This window comes from Corythoichthys intestinalis, chromosome 11 (assembly GCF_030265065.1).
Source record: "Corythoichthys intestinalis isolate RoL2023-P3 chromosome 11, ASM3026506v1, whole genome shotgun sequence".
Taxonomy (NCBI): domain Eukaryota; kingdom Metazoa; phylum Chordata; class Actinopteri; order Syngnathiformes; family Syngnathidae; genus Corythoichthys; species Corythoichthys intestinalis.
Window position 1 is genome coordinate 4,400,016 of NC_080405.1, and position 25,229 is coordinate 4,425,244.

General features: G+C 38.0%; 1 protein-coding gene across 4 annotated transcripts in view; it reads right to left on the reverse strand.

Moving 5' to 3' along the window:
* Positions 1 to 24,611, reverse strand: part of LOC130923660 (oocyte zinc finger protein XlCOF6-like) — a 37,614-nt gene extending 13,003 nt beyond the window's left edge. For 2 of the 4 annotated variants that reach the window (XR_009064740.1, XR_009064739.1), the window contains exons 1-3: positions 24,531 to 24,611; positions 14,511 to 15,235; positions 791 to 902 (exon numbers count right to left, since the gene is read on the reverse strand). Coding sequence is in view for 2 of the 4 variants with exons in the window: in XM_057849513.1 (XP_057705496.1) it covers positions 898 to 902; positions 14,511 to 15,048 (543 nt within the window). In the remaining 2 variants the exon portion in view is untranslated. Of the gene's footprint in view, positions 1 to 662; positions 903 to 14,510; positions 15,236 to 24,530 lie in introns of those variants that run through there. The other 2 variants (XM_057849513.1, XM_057849511.1) reach the window with 2 other exon arrangements.
* Positions 24,612 to 25,229: the final 618 nt, after the last annotated feature.

Consider the following 25,229-nt stretch of genomic DNA (forward strand, 5'->3'; position numbering starts at 1 on the left):
TAGAAATTAGGACGTGGCATCCCATTAAAAATGAATGGAAAGTTTTTGGCAAATTTCCGAGGAACCGTAACCGTAACCCCCAAATTCTTTATACAACTTTTATGCCACTCATCATCCCAGAATTTTTGATGCCCCAATGATGACTTTTTTTTTTTTTTTTTTTTGGGCGAAAAATCAGCGTTCACATGCGAACGGAAAATTTTTCGAGGCCGGTTGAAAAATTCATTTGCAAATTAAATATATATATCTAATGCATTTCATTGTATTTTTTACTTTTTCTCATTTCAAATAATGGGCAGCTAAAACAGTTCAGAAAATTGTCAAAACATTTTAAAGAATAAAGTCTAAAATTGCAATCAAGTGGTAATAGTTTCTGCAGGTCGCAACAATTAAAAAGCTTTTTGCAAATTGATGCCTATAATGGAATTTTTTTTTTTTCTTCATTTTCTGAGTCGCTTATCCTCAATGAGTTAATTTTGATTTTAAAAGAACATCTTTAAATCAATCAATCACCACCTCCCCAATGTAGATATAATTGTACGAATGGAGTTGCAAAATTCTGTCACCAAAATATAGTTTCAAGTAATGTTACACTCCCTTTTCTAGACATTTCTTTAAAAAAAATCCTGTAAATCAATATTTGTGCCCTAAACTGCCAATATTGATAATAATCCCAGTGATCAGACACTAATAAACAAAATGGTTATTATAGTGTCCAATGCAAGTTAAAAATAACAATCACTTTAAAAATTAGATAAGCCGTGTAGTAAGATAATTACTCAATTACCACCTTGGTCATCTCTGGGTGAGTCAGGGTCTGGGTCATAAAAGCTCCTCTTCTTCGGTGGGTATCGCACTCTTTTGGGCATCTCTTTTTATTATTTCCTGCTGGGCCATTCAATCTGTGAAATATAATACATTGTAATAATTTCAAAAAGTGGTTCAATGTCTTATTTGGTTTTACACTGTCATCACATCTCATAATTTAGTACAGCAACTTCTTAATATCTTTAGATACACAGATTGTGTTCATTTAACCATATTAGACCACCGAAGGAGTGAAAAATATTATTTAAAATCCCCCATACCAATCATCGTAAAACAAAGAGACATTAAAGTAAAAATCCATGATGATCCATGATGCTAAGATTTCTGTAAGAATTGCACTTTTCTTGGACAAGTTGTTGGTCTCTTCTTTCCTGTACACTGCTCCTAAAAAAAAAAAAAACAACTTTTTATTGCTAATATATCGTGAAAAGATGCACCTTCTCAATTCCCTATGTCTCAAGTTTATAATGTTAATAGGGTGACCATATTTTGATTTCCCAAAAAATAGGACATGCTGCTCTGCCTCGGGGTACTTAAATGATACGCAGAATATACTCAAAGATGCCTTATAACTACAGTTTTAAAGTATGCCTTCTCTGTATGGATAGAATATTCCGTTATACAACAAAATAATCTCCATTTCCAGAGACACAAATTCAGATAGGCTTCCCAGTTTTTCAACATGCAACATTTATTTTGCCAAAAATAATCTCCCTTGGCTGTTTCCAAAGAAGTCATCCTTCTCCCGTCCAATTCAGCCGATCAGTGTACTTCCGCTAGCTGTCTGGCTTCATGGCACAGTTGTAACGTGTGTGTCAAACATAGAGCTCAGAGAAAACAAACCAGCAAGCGCAGGGGTCGAGGGATTGAGGGAGAGCGGGAGGGGGGCATTGAGCAGATAATTGACCATGAAAAACCGGAGATATGATCCTTTTAATTTCAAATGAGTAATTATGAAGGAACTCTTCACTATTAAAACTAGGAACTATTTTCTCCACCAGAGGGCACTCATGCTCTTTGGACGAATAATGCCTCATTTATAGATTTTTTTCTCATTGGAATTCAATTTTTTTTCTCCTTTGGCTTAATGTGGTTATGCAATGGGTTATTTTACAGTATCATTAAAACAACAGTTCATACAGATAATGTAGCGCTCAGGAAAAAAATACCATTGTTAAAAAAAATAAAATAAAAAGTTATATCATTTTGAAGTAATGCTACTCTTACATGAGTGACATTTTTGCCTACTCCACCCACCTTTGGTCACCCCAATGTAAACTCGTTGCATGAAGCTAGAGAAAATGAGTCTCACTGCAATGAGAAAATGTTCCAATTGTACACAAATTATGTAACTCCAAGACTGTCTAGGGCCACTTTTTGGAGAAATAATTCCAAAGTTAATATTTTTACATGAATATGTTTAAGTCAGTAAATTCATGGCCTCCCAAGCTAGCTAGCTAGCTTCACTATTTGCCACTTATTGCCGACCAGTCCCCCCCCCCCTCAAAAAAAAACTATCAGAACTAGCATAAACACAAGCCATATAAATTATACCCAAATTCCATTCAACAAAGATGTTACTTACCCTCTTTTTTGTCCTGAAACTGTTTCTTCCTCCATTCCTCCTGACACCAACTTCATAAGTTAAGTACGACTTGACGTCGTTAGGTCAGCCTCCCCCCTGTGAGTTAACCAATGACGAAGCAGCATTTGTGACTGATGGCGCTTTCTTCCAATGTAGACGTTAGGTCTGCATTATCTTCAGGGTTGAAAGTTCACGGTGTTTCGCGCCACATACAGTTTGACAGTGCACGAAGAAAACAGCGCAGCAGCGCCGGTGTAGACGGTCAACGCTGAGTGGTTTCAGCTGCATTCTAAGTAAGAATGAATTTACAAAAGTGTTCTTTATATACGCATGACTACATTAGGCTAATAAGAATAAAAAATTTTAAAAAATCTTTATAAGTTGAGTTTATTTGGCTTTATTAATGTACAATACATTTTCAGTTCTTGGAGTTTTTAAAGCCTTGTTTTCATTTTAATTTAAGCTAACTGAAATGTTTACATCTTCATTAATTCAATGTCATATTATTTCGTTTTTATGAAATTTAATGACCTTATAATACCATCATAATAACAATTTTAGAAGGGTAACATTATTACACGTCAGTAAGAGTTTTCCTTTGTGCATTTTGTACCTACCGGTTTGTAAATGTACCACCGGGATCGTTTTCATTATGATTATTCATTTTTTTCTAACTATATGTTAATCAATTTCTCTTTATATATAATAACTATCTCTTCATATATAGTATACTTTATGATTATTCAATTACTATAACCCTTTTCATTCTGAATAAATTGCATACCATATTTATGAACTATCTATGCCTTTTTATCCCGTCATCCCCAACTTCATTGACCCTGCAGCTCAATTTCTAAAACCAGTACAGCATGAATATTGCTCCTCTATAGAGGATACAGATAAGTTTGATTGTGCGGTTCATTTTCAGAAGATTGGACTATTGCAGCAGTATATTTACAGGTCTTGATTTTTTTTTTTTTTTAAAATCAGTCAGAACGCTGCAGCTAGTACAGAATGCTGCTGCCAGAGTCCTTACAAATACAGTACAAGGAAACTGGACCACATTACACCAGTTTTGGAAATCATTACACTGGCTTCCAGTGAGTCAAAGGATAGGCTAGAAATTGAGTCAAAGGATAGGCTAGAAATTGATACTGCTCGTCTATAAAACACTTTCATGGCCTTGGACCAAAAGAATAGAGACCCCTAAGGTCATCTGGAACCGATCTGTTGTATGTTCCAAGAACAAGAACCAAGCAGGGTGAAGTAGCATTTAGTATTATGCTCCTCACCTCTGAAACAAATTACCTGAAGGTCTGAAGTGTGCTCAAACTGTTAACTCCTTTTAAATCAGGACTAAAAACGCTTTTGTTTATCACAGCATATCCATAACGGTCTATATATTTTAACCTTCAAGCAATTTGCTTTTTATTCATTTTAAGTATAATTTTATTGCCTGTTTAAATTCTTTTTTTTCTTTTTTAATTTCATTTAGATTCTCACCAATAATATACTGTACATTGTACTTGCAACGGTGAATGACAATAGTCCATTTCTCGATACATTACTTTTTTAAGGGAAACAACAACAAAAAAGAAATTAAATAAATAATAAATAAATAAAAAAGTACATATATAAACAGCATACAGCAACTTAAAACATTTGGGAGCCCATCTGATATTGTTTTCTTACCCCCCAAAAAGTAAGGAGGTACTTTCTCTGTTGAGCATCAATTGAAATCCATTCTAATTGGTTTCACGTTTGTCCATTTGGACCATATCAAATAAAATGTATCAATCGCTAATTTAAGTTAAAATGACAGCTTCTCCATGATGTAAATTTCATGTACAATATCTATCCATTCCTCAACAGTTGATTTTTTTTAAGCCATTTCCTAGAAATAGATTTCTTAGAGGCTGCTAATAGAATATTCAACAGTTTTTCTTATCATTGACTTTTCATTGTCTTTGTTATAACTTTCTTTTGAACTAATGTTTTTAATTTTTTAAAATCATTTTATCTCTGATCGTGGTTATTCATGTGATGTAAAGCACTTTGAATTGCTTTGTGTTGAATTATGCTATACAAATAAATTTGCATTGCCTGAGAATTCAACGAGTGCTTGTGGAGAGCTCTTCATTTGCTCTGTCTGAGTACAGTATGTGATGCATGAACGGAAGCTGTGATAAGAGTAGACTGAGTTCATCGAGAGATCTCTCTGATTTCTCTGCCTGAGATCACAAATAGACACAAAAGTTGAGAAACTCTGAGAAATATATGAGAGCTCGTTGAGATCTCTTCTGAAACTTAAAAGGAGACTAAATTGAGATTTAGTGCATTTTATTGCTCCGGAGAAAAAACTGAGACACAGGAGAAATAAACCTTAGTCTCAGTTTGGCGTCACACAGATCTCACAGTTGTCTAGGAGAAATAAATGAGATATTTTGGAGATCTCTTTTCAGATTCTCTTTTCCTCTGGGTAAGCCTGCAACAAAATTTAAGTTGATGAAATTTGAAAAATTTATGTTTGGAGAATGACTGAAACAGCAGTAGTGCAATATGACAGATTGTGAATACATGTTGTACTACATATGTAATATTGTAATTGTGACATGTGTATATTTTTTTTTGTTTTTGCTTATAATGTGAGAGCAAGTGGGGGTGTTAAACTATGCTCTCAATTATGTGTTAATTTGCCTGATTGTGTGCACCTGTGTGGTGGTGAATAAATGCCCTCCTGCATGCAGTCAGTGTGTGCAGCGAGTGACCAAGCAAGCAGCAGCGTCTCCTTGTCCTCCTTAACTTCAACAGTTTGTATCTACGTTTTATATTCGGTGCTTCGCTAACTGCAAAGGTACGCTACGTGTACCGCTGTGAGGGTGAACTCTGCCAACATGGACCATGAGAGTGGCCATAACTTATATCAATTTAATTAATTTTATTTATTATAAATGTATTTAATTATTTAAACAATTTTCGGTAGAGTAAGAAAACAAAATGCAAAATATAAATGTACTAGTTGTTTATTACACACCTTTGTGCTTTCAACAATAGGAGCATTAGCCTATACAAAGCTAGAATTCTGCTCAGAAAGTAGTGAGTATTTAAAGATAATAATCCAACAACAATTTGCCTTTCAGACCCCGCGTATTGGTCAGCTTTCTTTCTGAAAGAAAGAAGAAAAAAGAAGTCCTGTGCTAAAGAGAAAAGCAATCCCAATGACAAAGATTTTAACATATATTTTACAAATGAAATGCCTCAATGAATCTTTTTTTTTTTTCTTATGAACGGTTTTCAAAAGCTTTATTGGTGGATTTTCTCAAGTTAAAGCGCCACACAGAAATTAATAAATTTAATTGTGTAAGCAGGATCTGTATTATTCTTATTAATTACAGGTGTTTTAGCTCATTTCATTTTATTTTATTTTATTAAAATTGGCTATTATTTATTTTATTATGCATTTGTATTTTACAAATGTGATGTAGTATTCATTTATATTGTATATTTTATGTTGTATAAACTTTAGTTCCTATGTGAATATTAGTTCCTACTTGTTTTGTTGTGGTAGGAGGGTTTTGTATTGAACACGGGGCCGTGTTGGTTATTATTATAGCAGAGAAGACAACTCTAAATCAACAAAGACAAGTCAACTGTGCCCCGATCTACCACTCAAGAGATCTGATGGGACTCAAAAAGTGGGTTACAATTGCATATTAGTTTGAAAATCGACCGGAGCCACCGTATTTTTACACGAGTGACTTCCCATCTGCCCGGTCTGCTAGCTAGTAGTATTGGCGCAGGAGGGCCGCGTCTTGCGTCAAATAATAAACTCTGCCGTTCTTTTCGCTTGCATCGCGTTGAGCCGCTTTTGGGACGCGTCTAACATGCCGCCGCACTGCGACTGGTGTGCATTGGCTGATTGACTTTAACGGCCGCGTTTCTCTGCGTTCTCGCGGCGGCCACGTTGTCGCGCCGTTGACGTTTCTTACTGTCCTACCGTGTTGGTCCTCATTATAGTAGAGAAGACGGAGTAAATATAATCTACACAAAGAAACTGTAACCCGATCGACTCACAGCCTCGAAAACTAAGGGTTACATTACGTCAAAAACTCGTTCCGTACGCGTCCGTTCCGAGCCGAGCACCAAGTACCGAAACGGTTCAATACGATTACATGTATTGTTACACCCTTAATTTTTTTAAAATCATACTTCGGGGAAAAAAAGTGAAAAAACATGTCTTATATGTATCTTTTTCCAATGCTAAATCTGAATAAATACATTGAACACACACACACACACACAAAAAAAAAAAAAAAAACTTTTGGGGTGCGCTACTTTTCGTCTTTTTCGCGGCGGGTTCTGGTCCCCACTAAAAACGAAAAACTAGGGATCACTGTACACTGCAGTCACGGTGACTCATCCATAGTCTTTCCAAACACCTATTCAAGTCATCTAGTGAACATTTCTTAAAAATTAGAGCTGTCAAAATTATTGCGTTAACGGGCGTTAATTAATTTTTTAAATTAATCACGTTAAAATATTTCACGCAATTAACGCAGATGCCCCGCTCGGACAGATTTAAACGACAGTACAGTGAAACGCTCACTTGTTGTGTTTTATGGAGGTTTGCCGCCCTCTGCTGGCGCTTGGGTGCGACTGATTTTATAGGCTTCAGCACCCATAAGCATTGTGTAAGTAATTATTGACATCAACAATGGCGGGCTACTAGTTCATTTTTTGATTGAAGATTTTACAAATTTTATTAAAACAAAAATATTAAGAAGGGTTTTAATATAACATTTCTATAACTTGTACTAACATTTTTCTTTTAAGGACTACAAGTCCCTCTATCCATGGATCGCTTTATCAGAATGTTAATAATTTTAATGCCATCTTGTGGATTTATTGTTATAATAAACAAATACAGTCCTTATGTACCGTATGTTGAATGTATATGTCCATCTTGTGTCTTATCTTTCCATTCCAACAATAATTTACAGAAAAATATGGCATATTTTATAGATGGTTTGAATTGCGATTAATTGTGATTAATTACGATTAATTTTAAGCTGTAATTAACTCGATTAAAAATTTTAATCGTTTGACAGCTCCAATATATATATATATTTTTTTAAATATCGCAATACAATATCGCAATATATCGCAAACCCCATAAAAATCGCAACAGGTCCAATATCATTTAGGCCTAATCCGCAGTAGCAAAGACTAATAGGGACACTTTTTCGAGAAAAAAAGAATAAAATTAAGATGGTAAATCAACAAAGCAGCAAATACTGCAGAATTGGGAGTTGTTGGTGAAGGACAGCATTCCAATCAAGGACGTAGGTTTGGTCTCAACATTGGTAGGGACGATAGAACAGCATAACCTGCATGTACACCTTTGCTGGGGATGGGACATTAATAAGACCAAACAGATTATTCAATGGGGGGTTAGGGTTACATTTCTCAGGAATATAAACCTAATTAACCTTTAACCACCTCAGGCTATTTTGTCCTAATTTGCATGCCTTTGATGTTACCTTTATATTTCAAAGAAAAAAATGTTCACAATGGCCAGATTGGGTCCCTTTTTTTCAGGACACATGAAGGCTATTTCATGTCCAAACTAGGCATGTGCCGGTATGAGATTTTCAAGGTACGATAACCGTGAGCAAAAATACCGCGGTTTCACGGTATCACGGTATTGCAATTATAGCTCCAAAATTTCGAGATGTATGGGTTTAAAAAAAAAAAAAATCCATTGAACAGGATTTTTTCAAAACATATTTGCAAATTGGAACATGAATATAATGTGAAAATAAATAAATTAACAAAAAATAACAAATTTCATATAAAATTAAAATAAATAGAACCTAGACTATACCCACAGCCACAGCTCAAGTTGCTCAATATTAGAGTAAGAACAAAATAATTGCTATAAAAAGTAAAAACACTTCTAAATAAAATTAAAAATATATACTGTATGACTTTTTTTTGAGGGGGGAAGCTCAAGTGAAGTTTCGCCATTTTCAGCCACTGTGTCAACTCTAGTCTACATGATGCCATGCCTTTGTGTTAAAAAGAACAAAGAATTCATAAGTTAATAAGTTAGTTAAAAATGTATAAGTTAGCTTTATAAATTAGTTAAAATGTAAATATTGTTGAGGAAAGGTTTCATCTAAAAAAAAAAGAAAAAAAGTGAGGAGTGAGACATCCTCTCTCAATTAGCGATCTTTGACGCGATTCTTTTTCTTTCCCCCCTTCATTCAAGCTTTTCTCTCACTCAGCGGCTGTGAGACATAAAAGAAGCTGCTCTCCCAGTTTAGCCTAGGCTAACATTCGTCTTTGTAAGTTTTAGTTAGTTTGTATATTGAATTTGAAAGGAAAATGTGTGTTTTGTTTTTAGCGAACTTTTTAATGGTGCTACTGCTATCCTGTTGAACCTAATCACACGTGGAAAAATACAATTGTACAACGTTTTAAATGTATTTATTTGTATATTTCACCACGATTTGAGAGCTCAATAAATTGAAGAAAAGTACGCCTTGTGTTTGGAGGATTTGTTTTTGGGTTTGCTGGCTGTTTAGTGACACTCACGGCAACAAACGGGAAGGGGTGAGCGGTGCCGCACCAAGCCACTTCGGCTGCATTTTGGCACATGAAAAATAGCGAATACCGTACTAAGGTATGACGGAAAATTTTAGTGGTTTTGAAACCGCGACGTTTTCACACCACGGTAAACCGTGAAACCGGTAACCGGCACATGTCTAGTCCAAACTGTTGCTTTCTTCACTGACCAATTATGATCAACATTTTGGACCCCAAAAGACAACAAAAAATCTGAAGTTTTTGGTCAAAATTTGTAATATTGATGTCCCATTGACAACCAAACATGCTCAACGAAATGTTTTGAAGCGTGATAATGTTTATTCAATTTGTCAGTTTGAGAATTCAACAAAAACAGCAGATATGGTCATGTGCATTTTTTTCCTCTCTACATACTATGGTTAAAACACGTTATATGCAGGAGACCAACAGTGAAAAATCGTGAATATATGTACAAAATATAGTCATGTGAAAAAAATAGGACACTCCATTAAATATTCAGTTCTTGAAATGGAATGAAAAGAAATGTTAACATATCAATGCCTGATCTTGTTTTTCTTTATCTCTGGAAAAGAAAGTGATTGAATTGCAAGTTAAAAAAACAACAACATTTTTTTACTCATTAAACCTAATAACAAAAATACATAGTCTAACTGAGGAAAAAGTTAGGACACCCTACCACTTAATGGCTAGCGTTACCCCCTTTGGCTGAAATAACTTCATTGAGACGCTTTTTGGAGCCATCTACCAGTCTTTGTCATCGGTCTGAAGAAAGTTTGCCCCACTCCTCAACGCAGAAGACTTTCAACAGTGACTGACTGTTCAAGTAGTGAAAACACCATGGTGAGATCAAATGAGCTGTCTAAGGCCTTCAGAAAGAAGATTGTAGACGCTTATGAGTCTGGTAAGGGATTTTAAAAGATCTCAAAAGAATATAAAATTCGCCATTCCACTGTCCGGAAAATAGTCTACAAGTGGAGGACATTCGAAACACCTGCCAACACGCCCAATCCTGGCTGTCCAAGCAAGTTCACCTCGGAAACAGATCGCAAGATGCTAAAAGAAGTCTCAAAAAAACCCTAAAATGTTATCACTGGATAGAGCAGGCTCTTGCTACTGTTGATGTGAAAGTGCATGCCTCTACAATCAGAAAGAGACTTCACAATTTTAACCTTCATGGGAGGTGTGCAAGGAAGAAACCTTTTCTCTCCAAGAAGAACTTGAAGGCCAGATTGAAGTTTGTCAGCGTGAACGTAGACAAAGACCAGGATTTCTGGAATAATGTTCTTTGGACAGATGAATTTAAAATTGAATTATTAGGACACCAGAACAAAGGACACATGGAGGTGGAAGTGTCATGGTTTGGGGATGCTTTGCTTGAGCAGGACCTGGCCAGCTCACCATCATAGAATCCACCCTGATTTCTATCGTGTATTAGAGGGTACTTGAGGAACATGTGAGATCATCTGTGAAAAAATTAAAGCTGAAGCAAAACTGGACCCAGCAACATGACAATGACCCAAAACATACCAGTAAATCCACCAAGGACTGGCTGAAAAGAAATGGAGAGTCTTGGAATGGCTGAGTCAAAGCCGAGATCTTAATCCCATTGAGATGCTGTGGAGTGACTTGAAACGGGCTGTACATGCAAGAACCCCCTCAAACATCTCACAGCTGAAAGTATTCTGCGTTGAGGAGTGGGGCAAACTTTCTTCAGACGGATATCAAAGACTAGTAGATGGCTACAAAAAAGCATCTCACTGAAGTTATTTCAGCCAAAGAGGGTAACACAAGCTATTAGGTGGTAGGGTGTCCACACTTTTTTCTCAGTAAGAATATGCATTTTTGTTGATTATTTGGTTTAATGAGTAAAACAATGTTAGTTGCTACCTTGCCTTGAAAAAAAGAAAAAAGAGCTCCTCCCTGTTAGCAGCCCCCATCCTCCCCCAAACTGGGCGGGAGCTGCATTTGTTCATGGTACACGAAGATCATTGCTAGCGAGGAAAGACAAAAGCTGAACCCCCAAAACACACAGAGTCCCTCGCGCTACGCGCAGCTACGTTCTGAATGACGCAGCAAATACGATGCAAATCGCCAGCGATGCCCAATTCCGACAGCATACGACTGTCACGCGGTCCGTACACCCGCGGACGGACGAGACTACGTGAACATATCATTGTGACAGTATTTTCAGGGGGAAAAAAACGCCAAAATGCGCAGAGGCCAATACTACAGTTCAGCTACAGTTAAATTCAGTTAAACACACATAAAAGCACACAATAACCCGCGGATACAACCCCCCGCCCCTACAAATCTACGCACGCATGCGCGCTAGAGGTAAGATCGAGGCTAAAAAAAAATCCAGACCGACCCGGCCCGATCAATTAACTTGATTTGCAGGTCCAAGCCCGAAAAAAAAAACAAAATTTTATGTTTTTTTTGTAGGCAGGAGCACGAAAAACGAAATTTTATGTTTTATCTGTGAGGACTCAGGAGAAGGAGGAAACTCGGGGATGCGATGCGTCAGTCAGACCTGGACAGAGCACTGCTTGGAAAAACAAATTAAACCCTGTTTCTTGTAAAGAATTTTCCCAGTTAAACAAGACTGTATATGCATATTCAATAAACATTTATAGATTTTATATTTGTGTGTCTTTTCTATAAGCTGGATGGTTCATGTTTCAATTCCTTGGCAATTAAATGCAGCAGCCCATTTGACATTTATTTTAATTTCCTCGAGTTGGCAGAAAGTTTTTTAAATGTTTAAATAGTCTACATATTTTTATAATCATTACAAATTCATTTACACAATGAAATAACGCTGGAAAAGCTTGTTAAATAAATTTTTGTGTGGGATGTTGTGCTCACATGGACGTGCCTCTCTGACAAGGAGAGGCTCTGCGCGGCATCTGTTCATAATTCCCATCCAGCGCCTTCCGTTTCATCCAATTTATTTTATAACAAGTAGTTTTCCTTAGTTTAACATCCATACATCGTTTTAGTTTACATATATAAATATATATTTATTACAAAAAAGTTAGCAAGAGAGAAGCCCGGCCCGACCTGAATGTGATAATTGACATTTCAGGCCCAACCTTGCCCGAAATTCGGGTCGGGTCAGGACACGTAGTCCATACTACATTGATGAGTTAAAAGCCGCTGTGAATAAATGGAAGTTAAGCAGGCCAAATCAATCCATACCAGTGAATATAGATAATGCTGCAAATAATGTTAATTCAGTACGTGACACAGATTGACTTGGACCACAAATAGGATATTTTGCTCATGTGGTAAACCTAGCTGCTAGGTAGGCATGTGCCGGTATGAGATTTTGACGGTACGATAACCGTGAGCAAAAATACCGCGGTTTCACGGTATCACGGTATTGCAATTATAGCTACAAAATGTGTTATTTTGAGATGTATGGGTTAAAAAAAATAACTTTTTTCCATTGAACAGGATTTTTTTTGTTTTTCAGAACATAGTTGCAAATTGGAACATGAATATATTGTTAAAATAAATACATTATCAATAAGAAAAAAAAAAAAACATTTTAAATACAATTAAAATATAACTAATAGACTATACCCACAGCCACAGCTCAAGTTGCTTAAGATTAGAGCAAGAACAAAATAATTTCTGTAAAAAAGTAAAAACACTTCTGAATAAAATTTTTAAAAATGTATACTGCATGACTTTTTTTTTTTTTTTTTTTTTGAGGGTGGAAAAGCTCAAGTGAAGTTTTGCCATTTTCAGCCACTGTGTCAAATCTGGTCATGCCTTTGTGTTAAAAAGAACATAAAGAATTCATAAGTTAATAAGTTAGTTAAAAATGTACAAGTTAGTATAAGTTAGTTAAAAATGTAAAAGTTAGTTAAAATGTAAATATTGTTGTGGAAAGGTTTCATCTAAAAAAAAAAAAACATTGGGAGTGAGACCTCTTCTTGAGCTAACAAACGTGGATTTGTGCTTAGGGCAAGATCATCTTTCGTCAATTAACGATCTTTGATGCTATGCCTTTCCCCCCCCTTCATTCAAGCAAATCAAGCTTGTTTTCTCACTCTGCGGCTGTAACACTCGACGAAGTTGCTCTTCCAGCTAAGCCTAGGCTAACATTCATCTTTGTAAGCTTTTAGTTAGTGCGTATATCGAATTTGAAAGGAAAATGTGTGTTTTGTTTTTAGCGAACTTTTCCATGGTGCTAATCTGTTGAAGCTACTCACGTCTCACACATGGAAAAATACAATTGTACAACATTTTAAATGTATTTATTTTGTATATTACACTTACCACGATTTGAGAGCTCAATAAATTGAAGAAAAGAACGACTTATGATTGGAGTACTTGTTTTTGGGTTTGCTTGCTGTTTAGCCGATAGCATCACTTTCACACACAGAAACAAACGGGAGGGGGTGAGCGCTGCCGCGCCACGCCACCTCTGGCTGCATTTTTGACACATGAAAAATGGCGAATACCGTACTACGGTCTGACGGAAAATTTTAGTGGTTTTGAAACCGCAACGTTTTCACACCGCGGTAAACCGTGAAACCGGTAACCGGCACATGCCTACTGCTAGGAGAGCTGTAGCAATCAGCAGTGTACTCCGCCTCACTTTACAAACAGTAAAGATTGTTCTCAGCACTTTTATACAAAATTTCTTCAGATCACTAAGAAGTAAGCACATAAATATTATGCACTAAAATGCATGTTTAGTATGATAGCATTGTTATTTTTGCTTGTTAGCAAAATAAAAAAAACATTAAAAAAAAAAATTAATAACACTTGTATTTTTTGTTTGAGAGCATTAAATGTATTGAATCGCATTGAAAATTGTGTCCCTCATATCGAAAATCGTACCGAACCGTGACTTAACTGTATCGTTGCATCCCTAATTGACAGATTCTCAAATCAGGTGACTAGGTGCAAATATATGCGATCGAGACAGCCCTACTTTACATCTTCTAAAATGATTCTGTGAACAATTCATCGAACCCTTCTAGTGCCCCTTGGTTTGAATGAATGAAATGTTTATTGTCATCATCATCGGTATCACTGACGTTACAAAATGTAGAATAATTTGCCCGAAGAAAGAAAGAAATCTTTGACAGTCACAAAATGTGGAATAATTTGCCCGAAGAAAGAAAGGAAACCGAAGACAGACAAAGGCAGACGGGGAAAGCATATGCTTATCAATACCCGTCCCCCTACAGCCAGGGACGCACAGTCTAACATGGTAGAGTTGCATACATCACATTACATGAGCTTTCCTTTTTTTTTTTTTTTTTTTTTTTTGTCCTTTTTCACTTATATTATCTTCCCAAAAGTTATTGATTGCCATGGCACTTGCAATATTGTCGATTAGAGTAGGTTCATTGGATAGGTTTTTATGTTTACAAAGGCCGCTGTATGATATTTCAGGCCCTGAGTCAGATGTCATCAATCTTAAAACTGTCTGCATGGAAAAAAACTGTAAATTTCAACATCTGCTCACCCACACTGGACGACAGACTGGCTTGGTCGGGAAGGGTATAGGCAGCACTGTCAGCGATGGATCTGCTTGGCGATGAAGTAGTGAGGTTCCGAATGGGTACGTTACCGTCTCCCTCCGTGGCTAGTTGAAGAGTGCCAACGTCACTTTCCCCGAGCGAGGACTGCGGGCGGCCGTCCACAGGCGCCGTATTTGAAGTGTTCCGTCGACGAGTCTTCGTATCCTCCGCCTGAACGAGCGCACCCTCGCTCATTCCTCCCTCGTCAGCATCTTCCCAATCCGGGGCTTTCACTAGTTGATCGAGCGTGTCATCCAGGCGAAGGATTCGAGCCAGGCCCTCATCTTCCGTGTGTTTCAACTTCTCACTCTTTAGGTAGTCAACAATCAAATTCAACAGTTCTCGTTCACTCAAAGCCTCGGCATCAAGTCCTGATCTGTCGTCAATCGCACTTGCGACCATCTGTAGCTGGCTGATACTCAAGGCAAGGAGTCTCTTTTGAATCTTGAAGATTAGCATCCTTCGTGGGGTTGTGGTAGCCATCTTTAGTTCCTGCAGCCTATACACTCCGGATGATGAACTGTAGCATTCCCCGAAGTGCACAGGTTCACGCTGTTGTAATTCCTGTTCTCCCTAATAGGTGGCGCTGGATCCCGGACGAGCTCCGGATTTTTGTTAGAGTTGGCCCAGGAAACACTCAGGCAGTGTGCAGTGCGGATCAGTAAAGGATCTGTGAATGTTAAGGAACAGACACATTAGTTTGTCTTGCCTCGCTCAGCTAGCAGCGGCTTAGTTTTTCTCCATTGGTTTGTCTCATTTCTTCAAACGGAAATGATGTTCTCAAAGCAACATGGACAACCCTCCAAACCACTGGGCACGCCTTCACAACAGGGTTGAATTCAACAAATTGCAAATGTCTTAACATACTTTGCAAATGATGAAACACAATTGTCTACAGTTTATAAAAATTGCAAATGTCTTGCACATCTTTGCAAATTATTCATTACAGTTAGCACACTTACCAATTGTAAAAATCTTGCTGATCTTAATTGTTGACAGCATTATTTCATTGTGTCAACCATAATATACACACGAGTTCATTCAATTGTCAAAATTAGGAACATAATAACATGACAATACATGATATGAATATCTTTTACTGATTGAAAAATTGACTCAGGTGAATCTCGAACTTGACGACAGGTAGTCTCCGGTTTACGAACGAGTTCCGTTCTTACGCTGGCGACGTAAACCGAATTTCCGCGCAAGTCGGAATTGACCTTTTAAGTACCCCAAAATAACTACCCAAAAAGTTCAAAAGTACAGAGGTACCTCTACAAACGTAGTTAATTTGTTCCAGGACCTTATTTGTAAATGGAAATGGTCGTATATCGAGCAGGATTTTTCCATAGAAATACATTATAATTCCATTAGTTCGTTCCACAGCCCAAAACTCCACACTAAATCCTCAATAAATACTGCTGGTACCATACAAATAACAATTACACATAGCAAAACAAATAAGTTATAAATAACAATCCGAATAATATAATAATAATTAATAATTATTCCCGTAAATAATGTAACGAATCGGATTCTAATGTGGCGGACTTTTTTTTCTTTACCTGAACGCACCGTGGGACGTCACAGTGAGAGAGGTCACTGCGGTTGAGATAATACTTTTGTTCTCTTGAGAGCACAGTCAACGGCGGCGGACAGTAGGCATTTTGTGTTGGATAAGTTATTAAATAAATGATAAAAACGTGACTGTTTTCTGAAATTTCCGGGTTCGCGGTGAGTCAGCAACCAGCACACTTTTGCTCAATGACGATGTTTATTGATTAGAAAATGCAGAATAAATGAGATTTCTTGATTACAATCCCACAAAGGAAAGCAAAAAACAAGCAAAACATTAGTGGCGTTGTAGGCTTGGTTTGTCGTATTACTTGATAAACTGACTGAGATTTGTATTATTTGGTGAATTGGAATACGTAATACTGGGGTTGTGTTGTTTGATAAAGCAGTGTTTCCCACCAATGAACGAGACTGTGGCGGCCCGCCACAGTCTCGTTTGGAAAAAAAAAAAAGATAATAATCAGATGCGTCAGTCAGCGGATTACACAGCTGTAGCCCACTCCACTCTACTACCCGCGCGTGCGAGAGCGCGCGCGTGCACACACACAGACACACGTGCCAACAGGTCGGTGCTCATAGACGGGACTACTAGCCTGGTACACCAGACTCATAGCTGTGCTATGTAGGCATGAAAATCTCTCACCTTTCGGCGAAATTCGCCGTTTTGAAGTCAAAAAGGGCGACCTACGTGAATTGCGTAGATCCGAGGAGAAATTCTTTTTGGGAGGGGGGGTCGGGAGGTTTTATTTAATTATTATTATTATTATTATCATCATGTGATTAACTTAGTACGTAAACTGAGCACTTAAGAAATCGTTTTTTTTAAAAAACACTTGGACAGTCAGCAAATCCTTCTAGATGCTTCGCTGACGAGAACCAATCATCGACCCAAGCTGCGTTCCATTATTCCAAACGCGCGCACTCCTTACGGTGTACATGGAGTGCTCGAAGAGCCTTTGGTTGCATTGCAAAGCTGCGAAAACAAAAAGCAGGCCTTATCCACACCCGGGCAGACCAGAGCGCAGCATACACACTTGCCTGTACTTGCCAGCAGATTGAATTTGGTGAGTAATGGTTTCAATCGTTTTCACATTTTGCGATATAAAAAAGTTACTGCCATTCGTTGCAGCTTGCGTTGAACACTGCCAGAGCTAGCCAAATCTCCCATGAAAAAAAATAGCTCCCGTTAAATTGGCGTCAAGGTTGTGTATTTAGCGGTAATATAAACGAAGAAACACACTGTTGAGTCAAATTAAGCGGCATGCTCTCGGATGGAGGGGGGCGCCTCGCATCGCTCCCGTTGTCCGCCGGAGACGCGTTATTTTCGGCTGGGACTTGAGCTGACGGTCGGTGTCGGCACAACACCGGCCCGACGACTGGTGGGAATGACTCTTGCTTCTTAAAGCTTTTCAGAAATACATGGATCCCTCGTTTTTCGCGGTTAATGGGGACCAGAACCCGCCGCAATAAGTGAAAACCGCGAAGTAGCAACTTTGTTTTTGATAGAAGTAACTTTGTTTTTTGATTGAATAATAAAAACACAAATCTACCTCCATCGTTATTGAGAGAGAAAGAAATTAAGAAAGCTTTAAAACTAAAAGCCACCGGGGAGTCTGTTTTTTTTTTTTGTTTTTTTTTTAATATTTATATTTCATTACATAGACATGCCTCGTAGGGAAAGGACATGGAGGGATAAAAAAAGGAGTTGGATGAGGCTGCTAAAGGCAGTGGATACCTCATCAGCTGGGTGAATAGCAGACCTGGTAAGAACAAGTTTGCAAGGATAGTCGGGTATTAAATACAATTATAAACACAATTACAATGTTATTTTTCTATAAGATTTTATATCATTGCTTTATTAATCATTAGGTGCTAGAGTTGTTAAGTATGGATAATAATGAAATAATAGTTTTGAGAAAACAGTGCTGTTGGTGGCTCAGTGACCATCTGATGTGGTTTGTTCTCAGATGAACAAGTTGAGGAAGGAAGTTTTGATGCAGAGGTTGAAGGAAGAAAAGAGGCAGACTGACTGAGTCACAGCCAGAAAGTGTTGATGACAGTTTTGATTTCTATTCACTGTTGCCCCCTCCCAATTAAAGTATGTCACAGTCGCAGCCAATTATTATCTAAAACTGGTTAAAATTGAAGTTATGTTGTTTTAAGGTGTATTAAATACTTGTTCATGTGCTCCTTTTGATCTACGAGCACCTGCCGCTCCACCGGTCTCTGCACGGCCCTGCTGAAACACAGTGTGGGTCGACAGAGCTCAATATTTTGTTGGGGTGTACAGTGTACTGGAACATATTTCCTCCACACCCTTCTCACTTTTTTAACCCCTGACCCATTTTCATGCCTGGCTATGAGAGTATGAGTCTGGCCACCATTCAGCAGAAAAAAAATTCCAGGGCGGAGTCAGCCACAGCAAATAGACAGTGGAGCGGACCAATCAGCGACGGGCTGACACGACGTCGGTAAAGCGACAAGAAACTAGCGAGAGACATTTCAACATATTTAACATGGCTAGCGCGAGACAGACTGTTGGTTTTAGCGACTCGATGTGTCTTTGGTCATGTAAAACCGAAATTACCGCGGATTGGAACATATTGCCGCTGAGTCTGGTGTACCAGGCTACGGGACTACTGTCTGCTGCATTCTGCTGCATTTGGCGCTATCCAGCGACACCGCATACAGCAATTTATATTACATTCAGTGGTCTCAAAATGCCCTAAAGAGATACACCAGGCTTGAAAATGTACACACACACAACCTACCCCGAGGGTCAGAGACCCTCCCACCACAGTCTCCTAAAATCCTGTGGGAAACACTGTAAAGTAATACTAGGTGAGCCGTAACAGAATACCGATGTTTAAGAAATTGTGGAAGTCTATCAGAGGATTACGTACGGGTCGCTTGGTTTGGTTCCTTTGCCGCTTTGCCGGAGCATTGGCTCCCTGCTCATTTGTCAACGGTAAGCGATTTTCATTGTTAAGGAACAGTTTGTTGTGCTGTAACGGTAACGTGGGGATTCTGGGATTGACAAATTAGATCTAACGTCATCGTTGCCACTTGTGTTTTGCTTGGTATTTGCTTGCCTTTGTGGGATTGTAATCAATAAATCTTCATTTAGTCTACATTTTCTAATCAATAAACATCGTCTATTGAGCAAAACTGTGCTGGTTGCTGATTCACCGTGAACCCGGAAATTTCAGAAAAAAGTGACGAAGCTGGCGATTTCCGTGGCCATATTATCACAATAATAATTGTCACCTTAACTTATAAAGACTGGCGAACGGTGAGCGGAAGAGGACCGTGGAGCTGTATTGTTGAGCCAATTCACGGATGCGCACCCCACGCTCATATTTTTCTAGAATTTGCATCTTCATTTAGAAGGTAAGCGTCACTTTTTTACTTGTTTCACCAACAGTACCAACTTTTTTTTAAACCTGTGTTGATTTCTCACACAAGAAAATCTGCCGTGGGTTCTTTTGCGGTGCTGTCATGTCGTCGTATTTCGAGCATGTCGTCGGATGTAGAAAGAAATGACGTGTCAAATTTTACGTCGGATGTCGAAAAGATCGTGTGTCGAAGCGATCGTATGTCGAGGTACCACTGTATTGTATTTTGTTTAATGATAGAGGATACACTGCCCTCTGGTGGCAGCGTTGGGTCTGGCTGGACTGTCGCCTTATGACTGAGGAGCAGACTTTCGTCTAACATGGATAAAGGATAGCTGCGGTCTGGTTTGGCCCACATAAGGCTGGAAGTTATTTTAACTAATATATGTTTGTGTATGCATTTGTAATTAAGTTTACAGCTGTAGTTTGTGGAGTTAAATGTGAGCAATTTGCAAAGAGAATTTTAAATACACTAGAATTCGAAGCATCGGACTTTTGTTAGGCAAATTAGGCTAATTCAATCTACAAAATTTACATATTGAGCAGACTACTGTAAATTTCGGACTATAAGCCGCTACTTTTTTCCTTCATTTTGAATCCTGCAGCTTATAGTCCATTCATTCATGGGCTTATTTGTTGATTTGTGTTAATCGGTAACACATGCCTTCTAGCATGCATTGTGGTGCTATTGATGTAAATAACATTCAAACTTAAATGTTCTGTGCTTATCATTTATTTAGCTACTGTTCCAGTTGTTTCATTAATTGCTAATAATGGTATTTGGTAACACTTTATTTGACACCGGCGTCACCATCAGCATTCACCAGAAGCTGTCCCCAGCACATGTGCATCATGAAAATTTAACCTAAAAAAAATCTATACATTAAATTAGTTTTCTATTTAAAAAAAATGTGTCTACGATTTGTTGACATCACTTTTCAATCTATACACATCTCTAAAATATAACAATGTCAAACATTTTGGTGTAAAGAATACAGGTTGTCATGGTACTTTTTGAGGAGGGTGATACCTTCAAAGCTTACAAAATCGAGCAAATAGGCACTTGAAAGCCTGTCGTCTACCCATACTTAGAAATACAGATGAGTGTATACGTCATAAAGGGCCTCTGTAAGAGTTGACAATTTAAAAGAGGTAGTGACTTAATTTATCCCCGGCGATTAAGCCTGAACGATATATCGTTTAAACATCGCCATCGCGATGTGTGCATGCGCGATAGTCCCATTGCAAGGACGTGCGATTTTTTTTTTTTTTTCCCAATCCACAAACCTTTGATCTGCTTCATTCGCTCGCACAGCCTCTCTCACCCCCTTTCCCAGCTCTCAGTCACTGGGGCACTTGCTTATTAAAGTTAACGATGGCTTTGATCTGGTCAAAGAAGCCGGGCAGCAATCTGTCAATCATCGTTTAACCCTTTAACACCGAACGTGTCGGCAGCGACGCGTTTACGCATGTCGTCTTTGAAGCTTCGTCACGCTGTAATTACGTCACCCACGTGCCGCTGGTTGGTGTCATTTGAAAGTGCGGAAGTTGATGATCACACCAATTTTTATTTGAAGTCAATCAACCAAGAAAAACGGGAGATAAAACTATAAACCTCAAATGACATTATTGCACTCATAAAAATGCATTAAAACGCTGCATGGACCATGTATCTATCTCCATATTTCCATAATTTCTTGTCCTTTTTCAAAACTGAAAGCAGCACAAAAGACTACATATCCCTAAGAGCCGTTGTGATGTCAAGAAGGGCGAACCGAATGTGGACATTTTTAATAAATTTCCGAGCGAGGCGCCAAGTAAGGAAAAGGAGGCATTCGAAGTAAGCAACGGCCGGTTGGATTGAGCGAGCGACTTTGAAACGTGCAGAATGAATCTAAAACTAAATTTAGTGCAAGCTAATGCATTATTTCATTAACTCAAGGAAGAAGATGAGCCGTATTTGTCGTTGTTTTCCTGGGATGAGTCGGCGCCTCAGCGAGTAGAAGTGACAGCAGCGCGCAAACGGCGAAAGAGTAGGCTGTGATGTTGTGTGTGACGCAGCTCCATGACCTGTTCATGCAGAAGGTTTATTGAGTGCGCAAAAAAAAAAAAAAAACACCTTTATTGGGTCGTATGCCAGAAAAATTTGAATTGAACTGAACTACTTGTCAATATTTTTTAAAATACTTTTTTTCAATGTTATATATATTTTTTCTTCACTATAATCTTTTCAATTTTTATAAAGATGAGTGTTCGAGAAGCTTGATTGCATGTACGTACAGTGGGGAGAACAAATATTTGATACACTGCACTGCACCACTGTATATACTTTAGATAAGGTGATGGGTATTATACCTAACTCCACAAAGAGATATCCTCCAAACTCTTTTTGTGTTAGATGACATACGGGGGTTTTTTTCTCTCACTATTTTGCACTATATATAACCTGTTTTGACCACAGTATGTGTAAAGGCCAAAAACGCCTATGACCATACTTGCTGTTTGTGTTGTATTGTCAAACATAAAACTATTCAATCTTGTTTTTTTCTATTGAATGTTTATCCTAACAAGTTGAATAAATATTATCAAGCTTCAAAACGGTTGGTCAAGCATGTTTGGTTGTCAATGGGACATCAACATTACAAATTTTGAAAAAATATTTTGGGATTTTTTTTTTGTCTTTTTTGGGTCCAAAATGTGGATTATAATTGGTCAGTGAAGAAAACAACAGTTTGGACATGAACTTCAAGGTGCCCTTAAAAAAGGGACCCAACTTGGCCATTGTGAACAATTTTTTCTTTGAAATATAAAGGCAACATCAAATGCATGCAAATTCGGCCATAATAGGCTTGGGTGTTAAAGGGTTAACTTGTTAATCAGTTTCTGCAAAGATGCGCGGGCTGGAATGAATGTGTTTGTCTGTGGGGGGAGAATGTGGAGACGTTCGAGACATATAAAATAAACGCCAGAAGTGATTATGAGGAGTTTGTAATTTCTACATGTCACTCCAAGAGTCACAGCCATGTTAGGTAAACAGAAGCATTTAATAAAGCCAAGCATTTTTCTACTACAGTACTTTATTCCTGTTTAAAAATTATTCAGTAGGACAGTTATGTTTAAAACTGATCATAATTATTACATTTGAAGTGCTTAAAAAGCATTTATTTAAATATATATACATTATTTAAAATCATACTTTGGGGGAAAAAAGTGAGAAAAAACAGTGCTAGATCTGAATAAATACATTGAGCACACACACACACACAAAAATGGGGTGGGGGGTATGCGCTACTTCGCGGGTTCTGGTCCCTATTAACCGCGAAAAACGATGGACTACTGTACACTGTGGTCATGATGAGTCATCCAAAGTCTTTCCAAACAGCTATTCAAGTCATCTAGTAAAAATGTATTTTAAAAAAATATATATATATATTTTTTTTTTAATATCGCAATATAATATCACAATATATTGCAAACCCCAAAAAAATCGCAGCAATAGTTTTTTCCAATATCGTTCAGGCCTACCGGCGATACATTCGCAGTTAGCAGCGTCAGATTAAAAAGTAGGACAAAATCGCTGGTAAACCAAGATAAAATATGTAAATAATTACACCACACACATACAAATAAAGCTCAACATATACATCATAAAGCGCCTCTGATAGACTACAGACTATTAAAAATTCAAAAAGTTTTTTTTTTTCATCAACCGACCTCCGAATATAGTTGACAGTCAGTATTTCAGATAAATTGGGTCCGCCTTCATCGAAGCGATGTTTGGAACTACACAAGGCTCGGAAGTAAAATTACATAATAGATCCCTCTGGGAGTATCGCAACTCTTTCTACATTGCTCTGATAAAGGGGTGTGTTCCGTCCGTGGCCAAACAGACAGCAGAGAGAGGACGACCACGAGAGCGAGGATGAGGAGGACAACCATTGAGGTGGAGTTACAGGTGTGAACGATATTGCATATTATTGTCCTTTTTTTGTGTTAAAGTGTTTACAGTACAGTGTGTTTTGATGGATAAAATTTCTTTCTACTGCGATGCTTGACAGCTACTTTGTTGACGAATTTTACATACAGTAAAAATTTCAATGACAGTGTAGCTCCATCATTTGTTTCAGTTTGATTTCTGCCAGCTAGACAAAACACATCAATTACAGTAACCATTCATTGTCAGTGAATGGTCTGGACCAAGACTGAAATGTGACATAAGTGATATTTCTATAGTCCGTTGCCGTAGTGACAAAACATCTTAACTTTTTGACCAATGGTGCCAACACAATACCAAAGAGATCGGGGACATTGTCTATTTATATGAGAAAATGGTTTAATTTTAACAGACGACTGAACTGTGTTTTGGGAGAGAAATGACCTTTTGCAGGTGAGCCATGATGTTGCCACATTTTGGCAAATGAAGGTAGAGCTTGGAGAAGGTCATTTCAAGAAATGAGCCAAACCAGTCGAGGAAAAACTGTAGAATTGTTTTAAAATAATAAACCGTTCAATCCACTTCCCCAGAAATATTCTGGCAGAATACAATCATTCAAGTCATACAACAATATTCTTTAACAAAACCAAAATAACGTGCACAATAACATCCCTATATTGTCTCTCTTTGTGCGTTTGTAACTTTTCTCCCAAAGATAAACCTAATACTGCTCTAAATAATCATTTACTCTCTAAAAAGAAACAAAAACCAATATCCCTAATCTAATCGACAATACACTGTTATCAGCAATTAGCTCTAATAAAAACATGGAAAGGATCAACGGTCTCATTCCCGCACGCGCACGTAAACAAGCATACATACACGCATGACACAATGGAGCGCTACTGGCGGTCGCCATTATTCAACTCTATAAAATAATAAAACTACTCGTTCAAACCCACATCGAGTACGTTCAAAACGTCACTATACATATCAATTCAAATAAAGTTAACACGCTTTTTAACATCTTAATGGATGGGTAATAATTGTTGTAAAAATACCTTGTGACTGACTCGCTCCGCTGGTAGGCAAGCGTATTATGATTGAATGCGCATGCGTGAGTAGAGGTGATGGTAGTTTCCTCTTTCCGGCATTCACAAGAACACAGTAGCGCTATCTACTGACTGGGCGGTGTAGTACGCTCAGTCACAAAATATTTAGGGCCCGAGCACTAGGCGTGCGAAGGCCCTATAGACCCTACCCACCGACGTCACAAAATCACGTGCTCGCTGTATGGTTCCGCCCCCTTGTCCGTCATTTTGTGTCTGTATTATCAATGGTCTCAATTGATCGAGCAATTTATAATGCATTTCATGGAAGACCCGGTGCTTTCGGATGCCGTAAACTCACTTGATGCGTTGCATAAAAGGCGTTATGTGGAAAAGCTTTGTTTTTATCCATTCGCCAGGTCCATATTTGATGCCTAAATCGATGTTTTTCGACCCGCTGTCTCCGCCGTATTTGCCTGACATCTGCTAGCTACCCTGATATGTACAACTATCTTGTCCACACAAAATCAGCCTATTCTCACGAAAGTTTGAAAAATTTTAAGAGCTTGGAGGCTTATAAATACTTCGTTGCTGGTTGGATGAAACAGGTCCTCGTCCACGAAAATTCGGCAGGAATCTATCTTGTGCTTGGAAAGGTGAGTTACGAAATTTTCAATTCAAAATCTTTTGTTATTGCTAACATCCACTGTC